We start from the raw sequence: 22,488 nt of genomic DNA, 5'->3' as shown, positions 1-22,488 counted from the left end.
TTGAGTGTGTGATGACCTTATAGACATAACTACCAAGAACAACATTCTACAATTCAGACATCATCCACATGAATCTTTCCTTCAAATTAATCCATATGGAAGTGCAACTATATATAAGCTTAACATTTAATCAGACTAAATTTTTTGTCTGATTGTAATCCAATATGCAAATGAGACATAGACAACTAATATCCTGTTTGTTCAGGTTTAGGTTTTGTTTTTTGTTTTTCACCTGAAAATTGCTCCTTTTTGATACTCTGTACTGGACTGGATCTGTTATCCAGTCCTAGAGTTACCTAAATCAAGGCATAGATGAAACACGTCTGTGCTTTATGCCAACAAATTTTTAGAAAGCCTAATTGAGACATAATTCACACACCATAAAATTTACCCATTTAAAGTGCATGATTCATTAGTTTTGGGAGTCATAGGCTTATGCAATCATCACAATCAATTCTGGAACATTTGTATCACCCCAAAAAGGAATCTCTTATCCATTAGTCACTCCTCATTTCTCCCCAATCCTCAGCCTCAGGCTAATCCTTTTTTTTCTCTATAGATTTGCCTATTCTGGATATAAATGGAGTTATATATGCGGTCTTTTGTGACTATCTTCTTTCACTTAGCACATTTCAAAGTTCACTTGTCTTACATACATATGGAATTGCTTGATCATACAGTACTTGTGATTTACCTTTTGAGATCTGCCAAACTGTTTCCCAAAGCAGCTGCACCATTTTATATTCTCACCAGCAGTGTATGAAGGTTCCAATTTCTTCACACCCTTGCCAACACTCGTTTTTATTATAACATCCTAGTGGGTATGAAAGTGGCATTTTCATTGTAATTTTGACTTCTACTTCCCTGATGACTAATGATGTTAAGCATCTTTTCATGTCTTATTGCCCATGCTATGTTCTTTGAAGAAATGTCTATTCAAATCGTTTGCCTATTTTAAAATTGGGCTATTTTATTGTTGAGTTGTAAGGTTTTTTGTTTTGTTTTTAATATATTTCTTTATTGATTTAAGAGAGGAAGGGAGAAGGAGGAAGAGATAGAAACATCAATGATGAAAGAGAATCATTGATTGGCTGCCTTCTGCACGGCCCCTACTGGGGATCAAGCCTGCAATCCAGACATGTGCCCTTGGCCAGAATTGAACCCAGTACCTTTCAGTCCACAGGCCGACGCTCTATCCACTGAGCCAAATCAGCTAGGGCGATTTGTAAGTTTTTATATATTCTAAATATCAGTCTCTTATAAAATATAGGACTTGAAAATATTTCCTCCTATTCTGTAGTGTCTTTTCACTTTCTTGATGGCATCCTTGGAAGCATAGAAGTTTTACATTTTGATGAAGTCCAATTTATCTAGTTTGGGCTTTTGTTCCTTGTGCTTTTGGGAGTGTATCTAAAAAGGCTTTGACTAACCCAAGAGCACAAAATTTACTTCTGTTTTTTTCTAAGAGTTTTATAGTTTTAGTTCTTACATTTAGGTCTATGACCCACTTCAGCAGATCTTTCTTATGGGAGAATAATAGAAAAATAGATATGAAATTAGGATCCAGTATTTGGGAGTTTATCATTCTTACCATACTTTTCCTTGAACAGTTGAAGGGACCCTGCAGTGACAAACTGGGATGTAGTTGTTTGCCCCATCACTGGGCTCTGAGTCTGGGGAAAAGGATACATTGGACTTCTCCAGCATCATCCCATTTCTCTCAGTCTCCTCTTTAGCTCATTAGTATTCTATACATTAGTTCAAATTCACAACCAAAGTTTCCAACCACATTAAGGGTGACGAGGTGAGGAACTATTTTTTATTATGTCACATAGTTTAGTAAAGAGGTCAAATATTAGTTAGCAGGCCAAATCCAGCTCAAAGACATGTAATATTTGACCTGAAAAGATTTTACATGAATTTAAATTACGTTGTCAGCACTTACAAATTGAGAGATTTCAAATAATCTAGATTTCCAACTTCCCTTGAAAAACTGGAGAGTGTGTCAACTCTGGGCTCATATTCTCACAAAGTAGAAATCGCCTGGAACTGAGCAATGGCTTTAGATGGGGCTCTCCAGTGGCCACAATACAAATCCCAACTCCCTACAAGATTCCTGGTTAATGACTACGTTATCTTGGCAATAATTTACAGGGTCCTCTCTGCCAAACTCAGCACCTTTAGCCCTTCACCCGCCATAGTCTCTTTGCACTATCCAATCTTCAGTTATCACCCTTTTGAAAAATTGGAAGTTTTTCCTCTGTTGGGTCCTGGATACATACAATCTTTTTTTGAAATATATTTTTATTTATTTCAGAGAGGAAGGGAGAGGGAAAAATTGAAACATCAATGATGAGAATCATTGATCGGCTACCTCCTGCACTACCCTTACTCAGGTACAAGACTGTAACCCCGGCATGTGCCCTGATCAGGAATTAAATTGTGACCTCTTGATTCATGGGTTGATGCTCAACCATTGAGCCACTCTGGCTGGGCAGATCTTGAGGGCTTTTGGCTGAATTCTGCATGTATCCTTCTGGGATGCTAAAAAACATTCTATATCGTGATCTAAGCCATAGTCACTTAAATGTATAAATACGTAAAAATTCATCAAGCTAAGCCTTTGTGCACTTTACTGTATATTGTACCTCAAAAAAAAAAAAATGAAAGAATGGATGGGCATTCTCTTGCCAGACATAGTATGTCTGCGTACAATGCCTGGACTGTAGCAGTCATCTCGTGACCATGGGGTAAGATGCCCAAGGGGGACAACCCAATTTGCTAAACGTGGCAGAGCAAAAAACGATTTATGATGTCACAGAAAGTACTAAACTAACCTGGGACTCTCTCTTCATGTAGACTTACTAGTGAAATAAAAATTTCCCCACTACCAGCTTTCTGCCATTTCAGTGTATAATCATACAAAGGCTTGTTGATGGTAATATATAGCCCATAAAGTGGAGTTAATAAGACTCACGTTCACATGTAAGTACAGTTTAATCACATCTTCGAACAAGAGTTTTACCGTATATTAATAAGGAGTTGAACATAAAAGAAATATAGCTAAACATGTTATGTACTGTTATAAAAACAAACAAGAACTGCCCTAGCTGGTTTGGCTCAGTGGATAGTGTGTCAGCCTGTGGACTGAAGGGTCCCAGGTTCGATTCCGGTCAAGGTTGTGGGCTTGATCCCATTGTGAGGCATGCAGGAGACAGCCGATTAATAATTCTCTCTCATCAATGATGTTTCTATCTCTCCTTTCCTCTCCCTTCCTCTCTGAAATCAGTAAAAATATATTTGGAAAAACAAGAACTTAAATTAGACAACTTTATTACAAAAGATTAAACTCATTGGCAACTGAAAAAGAAATAACAGTTCCAGTTCACAGAACTGAAAGTAATTCTTTATTGATAAACATTTATACCAGAATTAGAAATGTCAGTAGAAAAATACAATTTAAATAATTTTTCATCGTACAAAGATTTGATCATTTTGACTGTAGCAGTTAGTGAAATAATCTAATACAAAAAGTTACGCTGATTTTAGTCACAACCAGCCCAACAGAGTGCACAACAAGAAATGCAGGCACATAAGATGTTCCGCATATAGACAGCTAATGGCACCAGGGCTTCACATTCCAGGAAATGGTTTCTTAGGGAAGGTTATATGCATTGCAGTTGTAATAAGAACTTAATTCAAACCAGAGCAGTCAGAAAGGGCATTGGAATCAAAAGCCAACATACAATTTAAAAACTTAAACAACATAAGGAAGGGTTTAAAAGTAATTATTTGCATGAACTTTTTCTCACTAGTTTGGACATTTCCTAGGAAGTAATGTTTTGCTGCCAAAAAATGTTAATAGCACAGACATGTTTCTCTTGGAATATTCATTATGCATTTAAATGTGGACTTAAGTTTTCATGAAATGCCTTTACCACAAACACCCATTTTAAAGAATCCAGAAATCAGTTTTTATGGTTGGGTGTGGTCTCCCTCCCCCACATTAAAAAAAAAAAAAAAAAGGAAAAGTGGATGCACAGCTGGGGGATGGGATGGTTGTATGTGTCTCTTAAGAAAGCCAGTTGGTGCCAAAACCGGTTTGGCTCAGTGGATAGAGCGTCGGCCTGCGGACTGAAGGGTCCCAGGTTTGATTCCGGTCAAGAGCATGTACCTTGGTTGAGGGCATATCCCCAGTGAAAGATGTGCAGGAGGCAGCTGATCGATGTTTCTCTCTCATCGATGTTTCTGACTATCTATCTCTCTCCCTTCCTCTCTGTAAAAAAATCAATAAAATATATTAGAAAAAAAAAAAAAAGAAAGAAAGCCAGTTGGTAAAAATTCTTAAAAATTTATAGATGATAAAGTAAAATGTTCAACACAAATGCCAATATTTTTTCTTCTGAGCAACTACCCCCAAATAATTGTGTATTTGAGGAGAAAAATTAAAAAAACACACAAAACAGTTTTGTTCCGAAAACATTTCAAGCTACAAAGTTCAATTTACATAAAGTATATATACATATATTCACAGAAGAATGTTCACATACTGGGATGGAAGAAACATTCAATTTGAAGATACATTTTATATTTGAAGTTTTTAAGAAGAGTGGATAATCAAAATATACAAAAACACGAAAGAGATGGAAACAAAAGACATCTTTCAAAATGCATTAATTTTTGTGTCTTGGCTCTAAAAGAAAAATAACCAAACATTTAAATCATAGATCAAGATGGCCCACCTGTTTAATTTGTGAAATTCTACCCAAAAGAATGTTGTGTGAACACCGCTCTTTGATAGAGATGATTAAAATCACTTCTTATAATACAGGCTACAAAATCCCAAATTTCTTAGACTGAATGGCTACTTTTCAAAATCACAGCTCCTTCAACTGAAAAATCGTCTTTAACTAAAGACTATTTTAAATTTTAAAATTTGCTTGAAAGAAGGATTTGAGCATTGGAGAGTAATCTTATTGGGGTATGTCTAAGGACATTTGCCTGCATTCCAACTCTACCTATAATTTCCCACCTAGTCTGAGTATGTCACCATGATTTTGATAAGTAGTCTAATGGCCTATTAGTTAAAAGAAAATGTCCAGTTAATTTCCGTGACCCCTTTGTAATTTTTATCTTCGACTATCCCTAGTAAATTGGCCCTCCCGGCTATTTTTATTCAAAAGCCAGAAGGCATATTTCTTCAAGTAGAACAGACATGGCCGTGTGTACATGACCTCATGGGCTGTCAGCCTTACTCTCACAATGAAAGCTTTCCTTTAGAAACGTCAGACTTAATTACCAGAAGCTATTTTGAAAACAGATAACAACATTGATTGTATTCCACACAAAACAGTTTCAATGGTCAGGACCAAGTTAGACACTAATTTCTGCAATCCTTTCTGTTTTGAAGGTCACAGTTTTCAGGCCTTTTAATGAAAAGAAAGCTAGGCAGTAGAAGAAATTTTAAATAGCTAAAATTGGGTTTTAAAAAACTCAGTATTTCATTCTCTTTAAGGGCATAAATTCTCTAAAAGGAAAACGTAAAGGGCAAAGGTGAAGACATATCTGAAAATTAAACTTTAGGCACTTTCTGGGAATGACACACAATACTGTAAAAATGGGCTGAAGACTCACCACTAAGGAATTAAGAAGACTAAGTAGCTATTAAGAGAAATCAATAACCCTAATGCTAGTTTAAGCTGAACTTCTACAATTTTTCAAGAGCCAGTAATAAACCAGTCAATAAAAACTATAACAGAATGTTCAAAGTATCTTTTCTTTATGTGCCTTAATGTCAAGAGTATCCTAACCCATTTGGCTTAGAATTTTCAACTTGAATTATTTAATGGGGTATGTTTCCAATTAAACCAAATAAAAGTAATAGAATAAAAGTGATAGGGAAAGGTGGTACTGGAATTCTGAAAAGTCTCAATTAGCTAGCTTATTTTGATAAGATTCACATCTTTTAAAATATATTAAATAATCAGAGGTCAAGATCGTTATCCATAAAATGTCACATCATTCAGTAGTTATCTCCTTTCTTAAAAAAAAGTGGAATCAAAGTCACTGTTTGTATTCTAGATATTTTTTCCCCTGTTTTATTTAACCAATTTTGCTCACAAAGCTATACTCAACCAAAACTATTTGGCACTTACTCTCATGAAGATGTAGCAAAAGAAGAGCCTGCAAATATTAATCATGATTAGATCAAATAAGATTTTTAGTACATTATGCTCTGCTCAGAAATAAACCAATGTTTTCCATAGTTTTTCTGAAAAAATGCAACGCTGCATTTTCTCGCAGAATATTGTACATTTCAGTGTGAAGACTGCTAACCCAGAAGCACCGCTGCCTTGGCTTTGGGTAAAGGTGCACCTGTGAAACTGCTTAAATATCAAAACAAAATAAAACTTGACTTGTTTTGGTTGAGAACGTCAGGAGTCCAAAAGAGCTTCAATTCCTTGGAGCTTCAAATTGAAGAAAAGGCTGAGATGCTGTTCTTCATATACTTTTTCATCCAAGTTGCTTCCATTTAAAGAACTAAGAAAACACTACTTTCCTTATTGTATTCTTTCTGCGAATTCTTTAAAACGTAGGTTCGATGTCATAGTATAAGGGTGTATGCTATAGAGTAGCTAAAATCCGTAAAAAGGAGACTACCACGACACAAAACGTCTGTCCAGTGCCCAAGGTGAGGGCTTCGAATGGTATCATATCTTTTCCTGCTGCTCGGTATACTCCAGCAATTGCTGCACCTGTTCAAAAATTCAAGTGTTAAAGAAAAATCAAGATTAATATAATCATGATATTATATTAATAGCACTTAAAATTCAACTATAAGTAAAATGTTCCAGATTTTTACATTAAAATTTAAATATTATAGAAATGTTTTGTTTTCCCTATTCTTTTTGCTGACTAGCCTATGTTTTAAGTATTCCTTATAAGGTTTGTAATTTAGTGACATGTGCTTTTAAGTGTTGAAAAGTGACTCCTTAAAACCAAGAGTCTCCTGGACATAGTGAATAAAAACATCTGGAAGTCATAACCCAAATCACAAAGACTGCAATTTACATATGATCTGATTACAAACTCAAAAACATCTCTTTATTCCCCATGCATTTAACAGGTACCTAATAAATTCTTGGCAATAAATGACAAAGAATTTTCTGTGTGAGGCTGAGCAAGAAATATTTCAGGAGAAGCCACAGGGAATCCCCACTCCACTTTCTACTATACTCAGAGTTCCCTTCAGGAAATGGATGGAGCAGGGAAGAGAGGGATACGAAAAGGAAGAGAGGACTCTAAGCCTATAAATTTGCTATTAATTCAAAGGGTGTGAAGGGAGGGATACTCAGGGATTCCTTTCTGTTCCCTATGTCATTAATCGTTTTTATTATGTTATTCACTATAACGCCCTAGAAACTGAGTATCTACTCAGGTACACATCTGAGTTGCTGAAGAAATTCAGCATCTACCAAGAAAGTCAAGATTTCATTAATTTAAAAAGAACAGATCCAAAGTTTTCAGATGACTCCCCCAAATGCTCCAAACAAAATTCTCATTTTGTTTATTCAAATATTTATGTATTTTTATGTTTTGTAACGTGTGATACCTATTTTCATAGTACACAGGATCTAGTTGGGGGGACAAGACAGAAGCATAAGCATGAAAGAGATTTTTAATGATTCAAAACAAACAATGTATCAATCACATGTCCACACAGTTTATAAATGTGATTCAAACGTATATTAACATGTTTTAAGAAGAACAATATTAACTAATACCTGTGTTGCTTTTCTGGAACATTTATGACTTTGAAATGCCCACCTCCAGTAGCAATGCATACAATACTGTGCTACTAACATCTGAGAGGCACATGTTTCATTGGGCCCCTTTATAATTTAGCTCCAGAAAAGTTGGTTGGATAGAAAGAAGCCAAAGCAACTTGAACTGGGCCCTAAAGTGGGATTTGGATGATGAAGATGGGAAGAAAGGAAAAAGCTTATATAAGGAGCAACAACATGAGAAGAAAACAGAGACTCTAGGCATAAAATCTTAAAGACAGAAATAAACATGACATTTACTGCATAATTACTATGTGTTAGTATTATGTTAAATATTTTATAGACACATTATTTCATTTAATCAACACACAGTATATGAGGTGGGCAGTGTTTACCCCTATTTTACTGATGAGAAATCCGAAACAGGTCTTCAAAGCCAGTACTCCAGTCAGGAAACTGGAGCAGAGGGTCTCTGAAGACAACTGATATAGTTAAAAATATTGGGTAAGGCCTGTTACGGAAACTCCTTTCTGCAGACAGGAGAAACTGGCCTCCTCCCTGTGTTATCACAAAGATTTCACCATTTACAGAACACAGAGAAAAAAGGCCACTTTGTCCCCAAAGCCCCCTCCAGTCAAAGAGACAAAGGGAGATTTCTGCTTGAAGCCCAAGGTTTAAATTCACAGGGGAAATAAAGTTACAAATTAGTAGGAATATTATGTTTCTATTTTTTAAGAATATACTTATGTTTTACATGTATACCCAGAAAAAAGTCTGCAAGTATATACCCAAATGCAAACTGTGATTATCATTTAGGGATGTGGAAATGGAGGATTTTTATCTTTGCTTTCTTATACTTTTTAACTTATATAAAATATACATGCTATTTCTATTTAATTATGAGCTTTAAAAGATTTAAACTTATTCTCATCCCGGTGACATGAGAAAAGCCAAGAAAAAAAAAAACAGGTAAAAATAATTTGTAATATGAATGTTACTCTATTTTTTATTCAGAAAGTCCTGAGAGGAAAAAAATAACCAGGTCCTTTTTAAAACAAGAATTCTTGTCATTGGAATTATTCTTCCATCCTTAAAGTAACCACCTACCAAATGGAAGTGATCAACCATCCTTCCACGCTATCAGTCAAGTGACAGCTAATGAGGAAGGACCAATAGCTTCCAAAAGGCAAATATCTTTCTTTTGCTGGTGACCTATGTCAGATGTGCCTCACAAAGCTGAACAACGGCTTCCCTGAAGTCACCAAGAGAAAACCTGACTAAGGAACTCAAAGATATTAGCCAGAAAAAAAAAAGAAAAAGAAAAAAAAGAAAACACACACACACACACACACACACACACACACCAAAAAAAAAAAAAGAAAGATATTAGCCAAATATGGGGGCCTGAGGGTGAGGAAAAAAACAATATAGCCCTGCCCACGTGGCTCAGTGGTTGTGTGTTGACCTATGAACCTGGAGGTCATGGTTGGAGTCTATGGTTCAAAATCAATAAAAATATATTTAAAAAAATACTTAAAAAAAAAAGACCGGTGGTTAAAGACCATTCTTTTTCTTCATCCCACTCAAACATGTTTCTAAAATGGATCCTGAAATTGACTAAATCATATGAAATATTTTGACTGATATTTTAATGTCTAACATACTTGTCAAGATTCCAGCAGTAATTGGTCCCACGATGCCCATCAACAGGATGCCTACAGACATGAACCTACCATATTTGTGATGTCTGAGGGTGAAGAGGGCCAGTAATCCAGCGGGGACATGAAAGAAGAGAGAGGACACCAGTGCCCACAGGAACACACCATACCACATCTCTACAAGGGAAAGCAAAGAAAGGTCACAAATCACTGCCTTTCCCAGTGCAGTCATTACAAAGGGGTGGTCATTATACCCAGTCATTCACTCTCAAAGCCAGTCAGTTGCAATGCAGGTTCATCAGTCAAGTATCCAAATATTGATGGTTTTAGAGGGACCAGCAAACTACAGCCACCACCTGTTTTAGTACATGAAGTCTTACTGGAACAGAGCCATGCCCATTCATTTAAGTCTTGTCTATGGCTGCTTTTTAGCTACAAAAGCAGAGCTGAAACAGTGACAGGGACCACATGGCCTACAAAGTCCAGAATATTAACTAGCTGGCTCTTCACAGAAAAACTTTACCAATCCCTGATAAACTACCCCCACAGATTTGAACACTGCCCTAAATAATGTCCCTCCCATAAGAAGTTACAAGCGTAAATTCATTGACAGTTCATTGCAATCAATGCCTGTTGATTTTTCTAGCTTTTTTACCATCCAGCCTCCTAAACTGGAAAGCTATCCTATCTAATAAAAGAGTAATATGCAAATTGACCATCACTCCAACACACAACAGCCCCAAGAGGGCTGCCCCCATGTGATCAAAGATGACAGCCACAAGATGGTCAGCAGGGGAGGGCAGTTGGGGAAGATCAGGCCTACAGGGGGAGGGCAGCAAGAGAGGACCAGGCCTCGCCCTAACCGGTTTGGCTCAGCGGATAGAGCGTCAGCCTGCGGACTCAAGGGTCCCAGGTTCGATTCTGGTCAAGGGCATGTACCTTGGTTGCAGGCACATCCCCAGTAGGGGGCGTGCAAGAGGCAGCTGATCGATGTTTCTCTTTCATCGATGTTTCTGACTCTCTCTCCTTCTCCCCTCCTCTCTGTAAAAAATCAATAAAATATATTATAAAAAAAAAAAAAAAAGAGAGAGGACCAGGCCAGCAGGGGAGGGCAGTTGGGGGCAACCAGGCCAGCAGGGAAGGGCAGTTGGGGTGACCGGGCCAGCAGGGGAGGGCAGCAAGAGAGGACTAGGCCAGCAGGGGAAGGCAGTTGGGGTGACCAGGCCAGCAGGGGGAGGGCAGTTGGGGGGGATCCGGCCAGCAGGGGAGGGCAGCAAGAGAGGATTAGGCCAGCAGGGGAGGGCAGTTGGGGGCAATCGGGCCAGCAAGGGAGCAGTTAGGTGTCGATCAGGCTGGCAGGGGAGTGGTTATGGGCCGATCAGGCCGGCAGGCAGAAGCGGTTAGGGGCAGTCAGGCAGGCAGGCAGGCGAGCAGTTGGGAGCCAGCAGTCCTGAATTGTGAGAGGGATGTCTTGACTGCCCATTTAGGCCCGATCCCACACCGGGCAGTCAGACATCCCTAAACAGGCATTCAGACATCCCTCGAGGGGTCCCAGATTGGAGAGGGTGCAAGCTGGGCTGAGGGACATACCCTCCCCGTCCCCCTGCGCATGAATTTCGTGCACCAGGCCTCTAGTCTATAATAATAAAAGCATAATATGCAAATCAACCAAACAGCCTAACAGCAGAAGACCATCTGGATGAGCTTCCGGATGAAGCCAGGGCTGCAAGGACCAAGGCAGCCACCGTGGCTGCAAGGACTGAGCCCCTTGCACGAATTTTGTGCATCAGGCCTCTAATACAATTATATTCATTCAACAATCATTTTCAAGACAGAGCAATAAATATCAAGCCACTGCCTCCTTTTAGGATATCAAAGCTCATTGTTTTTTAAAATCTTCACCCGAAGAATGAGGATATTTTTCCTTTTTTTTTTTTTAGAGATAGTTGAAGGCAGGGGCAAGGAAGTGGGGTGGTAGAGGGGGGAGAAAGAGAGAGAGGAGAGAAACATAGTCATGAGATACATCGCTCACACCCTGAGGGGGATAGGGGGTGGGGGTGGGGGAGAGAATTGAACCTGCAAGGGAGGTACATGCCCTTGACCTGGAATTGAACCCACAACCCTTCGTGCATGGGCCAGCACTCTAACCACTGAGCAACAACAGCCAGGGCCAGAATCTATATATACAAAAGCCTAGGTGTTCGTCCATCTGACAGGTACCTATGATGCGTGATGACCACCAGGGGGCAGGCGCGCAACACAGGAGCTGCCATGAGGCACACTGGCCATTTAAAAATAAACGGCACCATGGACCTGGCAACGACAAAGCAACACTCGTCTTCCCCCAAGTGCGACACAGGCCCTGCCACCACCCCACCAAATCGCAGCCAACTCTGCCAAGACCCCATTGCATAAAATGTGGCCTACAGCCCAGCCCAGCCCGGAAACGGTTGCTGTGGGTGCCAGGTAATGACATCGCATAGCAATGCCCGGCTTCCTCTCCCTAGTGACTAGCCCAGCCGTGGGCAAACTACGGCCCGTTTGAAATGAATAAAACTAAAAAAAAAAAAGACCGTACCCTTTTATGTAATGATGTTTACTTTGAATTTATATTAGTTCACACAAACACTCCATCCATGCTTTTGTCCCGGCCCTCCGGTCCAGTTTAAGAACCCATTGTGGCCCTCGAGTCAAAAAGTTTGCCCACCCCTGGACTAGCCTCTTTGGAGTTTCTTCAGCCCAGGAACCCAATTTGCTTTATAGCCAGGTGCAAACATTTCACGTACATTTTACTAATTTTCTTTCATCTCTGACACTTCTATTATAGAGAAAGGGCGAATAGCAATATTAAAATATTTCTTCTAATTATTTTCCTCTCAATGTGCATGAATCCGTGCACCGGGTCACTAGTTGTTTTACAAAACTGTTGAAACTGGTTTACTTGTATTTGAATTGATGGTTTTTTGCAAATTCTGTTAAAAGATGTTAAATCATGCAATATGGAATATAAAGTAATTAAATACTTGTGTCCCAACTTTAAAAATTAAATATATAACATAAAAATAATATATATGTAATATATAAAAAATATATTTACTTATTACTGCCCTTCCCCTACAAAGAAAAAAACCTTTCCAGTCAACAGTGTTGATCAGAAATTGCAGGCAGGATTCCGAGTACTCTTTGAGTTGTGTCCTCTTCGGAAACAAACCTACACTACTATAGCTTTTCCAGCCTTGGGCTGGGAGCTCTTCTTGCTTCCACTGCCCAGGAGACTGGCCCTCTCTTCTTGGCAGCAGCTCCAGATGTTTCAATGTCTGGTGTCCAGATACTGCTCCTCCCCAATAAAAGTGCATCCACTAGAGCTCTGACACCCACAAATCCCTCCTGCCTGGGCAGCTTCTGCTGCACCCTGGCTCAGTGAGAGCAGTCTGGCCCCCAGCCTAAGGCCCCCTTGTACGCCACCCCACCACTAGCTTATCCCCAAGATACAGTGCAGTACCATGCGATTCCCTTCCAGAGCAGTTAACCCCACCTTAGATCCCACAGTCCTTACCAGACTCTGACCTCCATACCACCACCCAATGTGCCAACTAAGTTATGTGAAGGCACGAGGAATACCACTGTCCCGGGGTGGACAAATGGGATTGCAAATCTGCCTCCAAGATGCAGAGCAGTTGCCATGCTGGCTGCTGGCTGCCGCCACTGACCTAACACTGCTCTAGGACCTGTTGGAGCTCCCCAAGTTTTAGAGATAAGCACTGCTTTCTGCCGCAACTCAAGGCTGCTGGCACCTGGCTTCTTACTGGCTGCCACATAGTGGACTTGGAGGTGAAGCCTAGATTTGCCAGAGACACTCTAAGTTAACGTCCATAAAAGTGAGTCTGGACACTTAGGTGTGCTACCCAACTGCTATGGGCTGAACGTGTTCCATCAAAATTCATACACTGAACCTCTAATTCAATTGTACTGTAGCCTCTCCCCACCCCTCTCTCTCCCTGCCATGTGAGGACACAGCAAGAAGGTGACCCGAGGGCCCCAACCATAACACAACCATGCTGGCACCCTGTTCTCAGACTTCAGCCTCCAGAGCTGTGAGAAAATCAATGTCTGTTATTTAAGCCACTCAGTCTATGGTATTTTGTAACAGCAGCCTGAGCAGACTCACACAGCAACACTCACCTGGTCTCACTCTGGAGCACAAGACTTGCCCAAGGGGACCTGCTAGACTACCAAACCACACCTCAATTTTCCTAAAAGCTGCAAGGCCTTTTGGCAAACAAGGTCTGGCATAGCAGGTCAGCACCTCCGAGTTTCTGAGGGGGAAGCACTCTCCTGCAGCCCTGAGCTACATCCATTAGCTACCTCAGTGCCTGCATGTTTTACATAGTGCCACTTAAATCACTGCATGAGAAAAAACGGCTTTATTACATTAGATGAGTAGTAGTTTAGAAAACACTTTCAGATGGATGGATTATAAGACTCTAATAGCAAAGGCAAACCCCAATCAATGAAATACTTTAAAAAAAAACACAAACAAACACTAAGTGATTTCCCTTTAATCTACTGCACCTTAATTTGCTCTCTCTTTAATAGCTATTTATTGATTATCATACATTACTTTTTATTTCCCTGGCTCAACACACTCAAAAATCTTTGTCTATATATAGCTCAGTATTTCCTTGTTCACGGTTTAAATCAAGTGCATTATCATCAGCTTTGTTTATTTTGGCAGCTAAAGTCGCATCACTTCCTGATGTTGAAGTATAAATCAAATAGCCTGTAATAAAAGATTATAAGGGGAAATCAGATTAAGCACTGGTGACAAATGGGCCCCAAAGATGTCTACATATTTATCCCCAGAGCTTGTGAGTGTGTGGCAAAAGGGGGTTTGCGAGTATGATTAGATTAAGCATCTTGAGAGATTAGCCTGGATTTTCCAAGTGGGCCTAATGTAATCACAAGGGTCCCCATAAGAGGAAAGCAGGAAAGTCAGAGTCAGAGAGATCCAAAGATGCTACTGGCTTTAAAGATGGAGGAAGAGGCCAAGAGCCAAGGAATGCAGGTGACCTCTAGAAGCTGAAAGCAAGGAAACCAATTCTTCCTAGAGCCTTTAAAGGAACACAGAACTGCTGACCTATTTTGGACTTCTGATCTCCAGAACTATAAAATGGTAAGTCTGTGTTGTTTTAAGACACTAAATTTGGAATAAGTTGTTACAGTGGCAACAAACTAAGAGTTCATTCATTCAACAGATATTTATTTAGCCCATTCTATATGCCAGGCACTTCAGTGAAAAGAAAAACAACATAAAAAGACAAAGGTTTCTACCTACAGGGAACTTATTATCTATTTTTTCTTTTTTAAAAAGATTTTTTAAATTGATTTTTAGAGAGGAGAAACATCAATGTTGATCGGATGCCTCCTGTATTCCCCCTACTGGGGATCGACTGAACCTGTAACCAGGCATGTGCACGGGATGACACCCAACCAATGGAGCCACACAGGCCAGGGCAAACAAAATCTATTTTTCAAACAGACATTTCAGTTAAAGAGAAAAGCCACATAGATTGTAGAACCCTTTAGTTGAGTTCTTTATTAACTAAAGGGGTTTGTAATGGCTGGCTCCCTGGCCCTATAACATCTACAACCGAGTCACCTAAATTCCAAGGAAGGGCTCAAGGCCACCTGGACCCGATGAGCAGAAATGAAAGAAGCCTAAGCCAAGTGGGCAGCGAGGCTCAGCAACTTAGCCATCCTTTCAGCTGGCCCCACTCTACCTTATGTTCCAGGTCACACTGCCTGGACACAGCCAGGTCCTCTGAAGCTGAGGTTCTAAGTAGACCACTTAAGTCTTCCCAGGAACTGTAGTTCTGCCCTGTCCTCCAACTCTGATGCTGGACTGCACTGATGCTAATTGCCCAAAAGCCCGCAACTCTCCACATGCTCACTGTGAGACCCCTCTCTTACTGAATCCCACTGACCTGCCAGGGGACCATCTGTTCCCTAGTGAAATAATACATACATACATACACATTGGTCTTCGCCCCTGGTTCCTGACACACCTCCTAAATCTCTTGGAATTTCCAGAATCGTCTTTTGTTCTCCTAAGGTGACTCTTGGCGGGCTCCTGGATGGGGGCTGGTGACCAGAAAGCCTCGATTATAAGCTTGGAACATGCAGCTCCACCCCACCCCCATTCTTTGGAGAGGGAAGAGGGGCTGGAAGTGGAGTTAATAATCGATCGTGCCTATGTGATGGAGCCTCCATAAAAAGCCCAAAGTGCAGAGTTCAGAGAACTTCTGGGTTGGAAAAGACATCTCCATGCTGGGTGTATGGCCCACTCCAAATCCATAGGAACAAAAGCTCCTTCCAGACCTTACCCTGTGTATCTCCTTCATCTGGTGTTCATTTGTACCCTTTAATATCCTTTGTAGTAAACTAGTCATCTAGCAGTAAACTGTTTTTCTGAGTTCTGTGAGCTGCTCTAGAAAATTAATCACACCATGGAAGGGGTGTTAGGAACCTCTGTTTTATAGCTAGTCGGTCAGAAGCACACACGATAACCTGGACTTCTGAAAGTGGGGGGTGGAGGCAGCCTTGTAGAACGAGCCCTTAACCTGTGGGATCTGATGCAAACTCCAGGTAGACAGGGTCAGAACTGAATTGAATTGTAGTGGCACCCAACTGATGTCACAGAATTACCTGATGTGGAAAACCCACACCTCTGGTGTCAGAGTGTTGTGAGTATGGTAGTAGTGTGAGTGTAAAGCACAACAGTGCACTTTTCCTAGATACCCCTCCACTCCTCCCTAACAACGATGACTTGCCCACCAGGACTACCAACTGCAGGCTGCCACCCCTCACCTGACTCTACTGACAGCCTCTCTCCTCACTCCTGAGTCCTGAGTGTATCTCCCTGGCCTGCCTCACCCCAATGGTCTTGGTTCTAGCAAGGCTAGATCTTGTCTGTCCTGATCTGACCTTCATCTATTCTCCACACGACGACAGAAAGTCAGTGGTAACGGGTACGAGGTTTCTCGTTGAGGTGATACAAATATTCTCTAGTTCCTTGTGGTGATGGCTGCAAACTCTGGAAATATACTAAAAATCACTGAATTGTACACTTAAAACAACAGCAAGTCAGATCCCTCCTCTGCTCAAAACCCTCCAATATAGTCCCTGGGATGTGACCTCCCTTCCCCTGCTGCTTTACCCACAGTGTTGGGTTGGTCTCCATTATGTTTCTTTTCTTTTCATATATATATATATATATATATATATATATATATATATATATATATATATATATATATATATATATATATTTTATTGATTTTTTTACAGAGAGGAAGGGAGAGGGATAGAAAGTTAGAAACATCGATGAGAGAGAAGCATCGATCAGCTGCCTCCTGCACACCGCCCACTGGGGATGTGCCCGCAACCAAGGTACATGCCCTTGACCGGAATCGAACCTGGGACTCTTCAGTCCCCAGATCGACACTCCATCCAGTGAGCCAAACTGGCCAGGGCTCCTTTATGTTTCTTAAGTAATCTCCTACTCCAGGGTCTCTGAACCTGCTGTGCCCTCACGCAGAATACTCTTCTCGAAACAGCCCTGGGGCTCACTCCTCACTTCCTCAGATTTTGGTTCCATGGCATTATCAGAAGGGCTTCCGACCGTATGTAAAATAAGGTTCCACTTGGACACACAAGACCCGACACTTACTATCCCCCTGCCCTGCCTCATACTCACCCCCAGCTGCTCCTTTCCACACTTTTACATTTTGTTTATTTCTTTTCTCTCACCCCCTAGAATAAAAGCTCCTTTGTTTTGTTCACTACCACATCTGTACTTGGTGCCTAAAAAACAATAGGCATGCTACAGGCACTGAGTAAATATTTTTTGAATACATGAATAAATAACTGCTCCAAGTGTGGCCCATTTTTGATCCCAGCACTCCAACAACCCAACATTAGTCAATTTTAGTTTAATTATTACAAGATACACTTTGACATTGATTTTAATGAAATTCATGTGTTCAGAAAGCTAATGTCATTCTTGATATAAAGAAAAGGTCTGCCTTTCTTGGCATTCAGATTTTTTTAAAATGGCAACAACAAAAGGAATCTGAACAACTCAGGGTAAGGAAGGGTTAGGCAGAAATCTAAATGGTTAAATTGCAAATGCAGGTCTAAAAAAAATAAATTCAAAACTTCCTGATAAAACCACAGAATATTTCAGAGCAATGATTTTGCCATATTGAGTTAGCATTAAATACAAGTAACCTTTTCAGTGGGGCCAAAATAGGAACTATTTCAGATCCAGGTCAATGAATGAAATTCACTGTCAGCAAGCTCAAACTTCATGCACCTATTGTATCCATCATTCCAACTAAAAATGAGACATAGCAGGGAGGTTAAGTAATTGCTTATCACATTCTGATCAACTTGAGGTGCATGCATGTGAACACCCCCAGCCCAGAGCCTGCACTTTGCTAAATGTGTACAGGCATCTCCTGCTTTTTAAAAGTTCACTTTCTGCCCTAGCCAGTTTGGCTCAGTGGATAGAACATCAGCCTGTGGACTGAAGGATACGGGTTCAATTCTGGTCAAGGGCACATGCCCGGGTTGCAGGCTCAATTCTTGGCCCTGGTGGGGGCATGTGCAGGATGTTTCTCTCTGTGTGTATCTCCCCCTCCCTTTCACTCTCTAAAAATCAGTGGAAAAATATCCCCAGGTGATAAAAATAAAAAATAAATAAATAAAAATTCTGCTAAAAAACATGCACAAAAGTTCACTTTCTGCCACTTTGCTTTGATGAAAGACCAGTTTTCACTAGCCTAAGAAATTCAAAGAGGATTTTCACTTTTACCAAAAAAAAAAAAAAGACAAAAAGCAAAAACAGTGTTCAGCGTTTGCTTTGCAGTGAGCCATTATTGCAGGTAGCACACACCAGGAGCAAGTGGCAATACCAAGTTCCTTCCCCAGGAACTACACTCGGCATCAAGTCCTCATAGTTTTGAACTGTCTGTGAGCATCTGTGCTTTATCTTGATGTAATTTGTGCATCCATTAGCAAGGCCTGCTCTAAAGTGATTACTTCTCCACTTCATACCATTTCGGCCTAGGCAAGTTTTCAGAACCCTTTTTGTGTGTTGGTTGGTTTGTTTATCTTCACCTGAGGATATTTTTTCCATTGATTTTTAGAGAGTGAAGATTTTTAGAGGGAGAGACACCAATGTGAGAGAGAGCCATTGACTGGTTGCCTCCTACATGCCCCCGACCAGGGCCAGGAGCCCACAACCAAGGTACATGCCCTTGAGTGGAAACGAACCCAGGACCATTCAGTCCGCAGGCCGACGCTCTATCCCAGCAGTTCTCAACCTGTGGGTCGCGACCCCTTTGGGGGTCGAACGATCCTTTCACAGGGGTCGCCTAAGACCATCCTGCATATCAGATATTTACATTACGATTCATAACAGTAGCAAAATTACAGTTATGAAGTAGCAAAGAAAATAATTTTATGGTTGGGGTGACCACATGAGGAACTGTATTTAAAGGGCCAGAAGGTTGAGAACCACTGCTCTATCCACTGAGCCAAATCGGCTAGGGTTTCACAGGAACTCTTTCAGATAGTGAGGAAAACCTGTATTGCTGAATGAATGATCCCTGGTGATTAACACCTCCAATTATATCTCCATAGAAGTACCCATAAGCTCAAGTACATATTGCAGTTTAATATCTTCAGAACAATTTCTGAAAGCAAAACAATTCCGATTGCTACAGATTCTCTAATGTGAGGTAATGTTAAAAGTGTTGTCCCAAATGTAGTCATCTCAATATTTTCTCAAAGAAAGAAAAGGCAACTAAAAGCCAGACAGACTGCACAGCAAATTTGCAATTTCAAAGTATCACCTCACATGATGTATTAATTTTAAAATGGCCCGGCCGGCATGGCTCAGTGGTTGAGCATCAACCTAAACCAGGAGGTCACAGTTCTATTTCATGTCAGGGCACATGCCTAGGTTGCACACTTGATCCCTATTGGGGGGCGTGCAAGAGGCAGCTGATCAATGATATTCTCTCATCATTGATGTTTCAATCATCCTCTCCCTCTCCCTTCCTCTCTGAAATCAATAAAAATATATTTAAAAAATAATTAAAGTTCGCCCGGTAGTGTTTCTCAGTGGTTATAGTGTTGCCCCTCACACCAAAGGGTTGCAGGTTCCATCCCAGATGGGTGTGCAGGAGGCAACCAATCGATGTCTATGTCTCTCTCTCCCTCTGTCCCTTCCACTCTCTCTAAAAATTAATGGAAAAATATCCTTGGGTAAGAATTAACAACAAAAAAAGGATCAAGGGATTAAGGTACCCTTACAGTGGAGAGATCTGATAAACACTGTTTCACCAGACGTTAAATGTCTCCTGATATGATGCACTGGAAAGTGGATAACATCATCTGTGAGGTAATAGGCTGACCAAAAATCTGAATGTAACGATGAAGAAACAATTAGATAAATTTAGACTGTGGGAAAAAGTGAGACACAATTAGCCTGGACTCCTCAAAAATGTCCATCTCAAGAAACTGAAACAAAGATGAAGGAACTGTTCTAGATTCAACCAGACTCAAGAGACATGACAACTAAATGCAATGTATGATCCTTGACTAAATCCTAAATTTTTTTTAAAAAAGGAAAAAAACGCCCTAACTGGTTTGGCTCAGTGGATAGAGCATCGGCCTGTGGACTGAAGAGTCCCAGGTTCGATTCCGGTCAAGGGCATGTACATTGGTTGTGGGTACATCCCCAGTAGGGAGTGTGCAGGAGGCAGCTGAATCGATGTTTCTAACTCTCTATCCCTCGCCCTCTCCCTTCCTCTCTGTAAAAAAATCAATAATTTTTTTTTTAAAAAGGAAAACAACTACAAACAATATTCTTCAGGCAACTGGGGAAATTTAAATAAGGTCCATACATTAGGTAATATTCTATCAATGTTAAATTTCTTGGGTGTGATATATAATTTTTTTTGGCTATGACATAAAATGTCCTTGTTTTAAAGATCTATAATCTCTCACATCAGTGTTTCTATCTCTCTCTCCCTTCCTCTAAAAGTCAATAAAAACACATTTTAAAAAATAAATAAGAAATCCATGCTACCGTATTAGGCATCAAGTGCCATCATTTCTGTAACTTCCTTTCAAATGACTCTGCACATATATAGAAAGCAAAAGCATCTAAATATGAATAACAAATCTCAGTCAAGGGCATATGGGTATTTGTTATACTATTATTTCAATTTTTCAGTAGGTTTGAAAATTCTCAAAATAAAGAGTTGGGAAAATAAGGGGGGGGAAAAACTAATCTGGTCCTGTCGTGCCTGCCTCCAGACTGCATGGACCTTTCATTTTGGGGGGCAGCGTCTCCAGAATGCCATATTATCACTGTCAGTGTGACCTCGGGCCCTTTCGGGCATGATTTCAAGCTAACATCTGCATCTGTCCCATCACCGGCTATTTCACAAACCTGTCCGCGAAGATACTGGACAGGTAATACACGGCAAGTCCCCGGTGTCCACTGAATGGCGCCTGGCAGTCGCTGCCCAGTGGATGAAAAAAAAAAAAAAATCACAGATGCCTTGTTTATAACTACAGTCAGTAACCCAATCCTCCTTCCTCTGCAGGTCTCCGGCCCCGTTCTAGCTCTCTTTACTGTCAAGGTATCAGCTTAGCTGGGGAGCCCAACCTCAGCCTTCCATCGCCAGTGTTCGCATCAGTCTTCTTGCCCTTAAAGCTCCCACACACCCTCACTGCGCTCTCCCCTGGGAGCCTTTCCCCAGTAACTTCTCTCGGCTCTCGGAGCGCGGATAGCTATCTTGTATGTATTATAAATATGAAAAGCCCTCCCATCGGGAGAAGGTCCGGGGTGGCGGGGTGGGGGGACTGGGTAATGAAAAAGAAGCTGTGCCAACGGTGTCGAGCACGAGAGCCGGAGACTCAGCAACAAGTCTCGGAAAGTGATTCCTAGAAAGAGAAGCTGGAGGAGTGGGGCGGAGGTGCGAGCGATCAGCAGGGAACCTCCTGGCGACGAGGGAAGAGACCGGACTGGAAACAAAGGAAGTGTGAGCTCCGACTGCCCCTCAGTCTGGCCGGGACGACTGGGCGTCGAGCTGCGAACGCCGAGCAGCCGGCGCGGACCGAAGCGGCCAGGCGCATCCTGCGCCCTAAACAAGGCGGAGATGACCGCCCCCGGGGCTCTGTCGAGTTCAAGTCTGAACTCGGGCGTCTGGAAACTCCAAAAAGCAATACTAGTTCGGGTGCTGGCCCAGCTCCCTTCATGGACGGGTACGCCCGCGGCCGCGCCCTCCGACCTCGCCCCCAGCGCTGGACTGGGGGGACCGAGCCATCTAAGGGGCCGGCAGGAGCCCCCAGCTCTCGGCCGAGGGAGCGGGACCCTCCCCTGGGGAAGGAAAACAGCCCCCAGATCTCGGGGCGGCGGGACTCAGTTTGCATTCGGGATGGGGAAAGGCGCCTGCCCACCGTCGGGCGGCCCCGGCGGGGAGCGCAGCACGCGGGCGCCCGCCGGTACCTGGGAAGGTGCAGAGAGAAGTGGCGTTGGGGCACAGGGTCCCGTTGCCCACTCGCGGAACGAGCTTCAGGCTGAGGATCTGCTGCAGGAGCCCGGCCGACCCCTCGCTGCCGCCGCTCCCCTCGTGCTCCATCCCGCCGCCATTCACCGCAGAGGGATGGGGCAGAGCGTCCGCAGTGTCGCTGTGGCTCGCTCTGACGGTCGGCTCTGCTCTCTGTTCATCCGCAGCCTCAGCGTCACCTTCGGCCAGGGCCCTCTTCCTCCTACTCCAACGGCGCTGTCGAGTGATGGTCCCTTCCTCCAATCAGAGCGCGCTGCAGATGGAGGGGGCGGGGCGAGAGTTGTTCCCGCCCCTCACGTTGCGTAAGGCTCACCGAGACACCGCACCCACGCAATACACCCCCTAGTGGAAAGTCTCTCCTGCTCCAGCAGGGCGCGCTCCGCTTTGCCCTTGTCTGCA

At 42.0% G+C, this 22,488-nt stretch overlaps 1 protein-coding gene across 7 annotated transcripts; it reads right to left on the bottom strand.

The window, feature by feature from the left end:
• Nucleotides 1–4,301: 4,301 nt before the first annotated feature.
• On the bottom strand, nt 4,302–22,316 carry TMEM170A (transmembrane protein 170A). Of its 7 annotated transcripts, XR_009448875.1 has the most exons (5): nt 22,029–22,316; nt 20,967–21,038; nt 9,449–9,619; nt 7,785–7,957; nt 6,622–6,755 (listed from the first exon to the last, which is right to left on the bottom strand). XR_009448875.1 is itself a non-coding variant. In XM_059667414.1 (4 exons), exons 1-4 carry the CDS (start codon nt 22,159–22,161, stop codon nt 6,625–6,627), a joined length of 507 nt encoding a protein of 168 aa, XP_059523397.1. In that variant the 5' UTR covers nt 22,162–22,316; the 3' UTR covers nt 4,302–6,624. The 7 variants fall into 7 exon arrangements, 6 of the variants coding, with proteins under 6 accessions (XP_059523397.1, XP_059523398.1, XP_059523401.1 ...); XM_059667414.1 differs by lacking the exon at nt 7,785–7,957 and having other exon boundaries at nt 4,302–6,755; XM_059667415.1 differs by lacking the exon at nt 7,785–7,957 and having other exon boundaries at nt 4,302–6,755; nt 9,518–9,619.
• Nucleotides 22,317–22,488: the final 172 nt, after the last annotated feature.

Source organism: Myotis daubentonii, chromosome 15 (assembly GCF_963259705.1).
Source record: "Myotis daubentonii chromosome 15, mMyoDau2.1, whole genome shotgun sequence".
Taxonomy (NCBI): Eukaryota; Metazoa; Chordata; class Mammalia; order Chiroptera; family Vespertilionidae; genus Myotis; species Myotis daubentonii.
This window is presented reverse-complemented; position numbering and strand designations above follow the sequence as displayed.

What these genes read in the sequence shown, in the direction of transcription:
- TMEM170A (XM_059667414.1), bottom strand. Translation starts at nt 22,161, where the DNA reads ATGGAGCACGAGGGGAGCGGCGGCAGCGAGGGGTCGGCCGGGCTCCTG. An exon ending in TTCTCTCTGCACCTTCCCAG is followed by an intron (nt 21,039 to 22,028) that starts GTACCGGCGGGC and finishes TCCACTGGGCAG; the next exon opens with CGACTGCCAGGCGCCATTCA. An exon ending in TCCAGTATCTTCGCGGACAG is followed by an intron (nt 9,620 to 20,966) that starts GTTTGTGAAATA and finishes TTTCCCTTGTAG; the next exon opens with AGATGTGGTATGGTGTGTTC.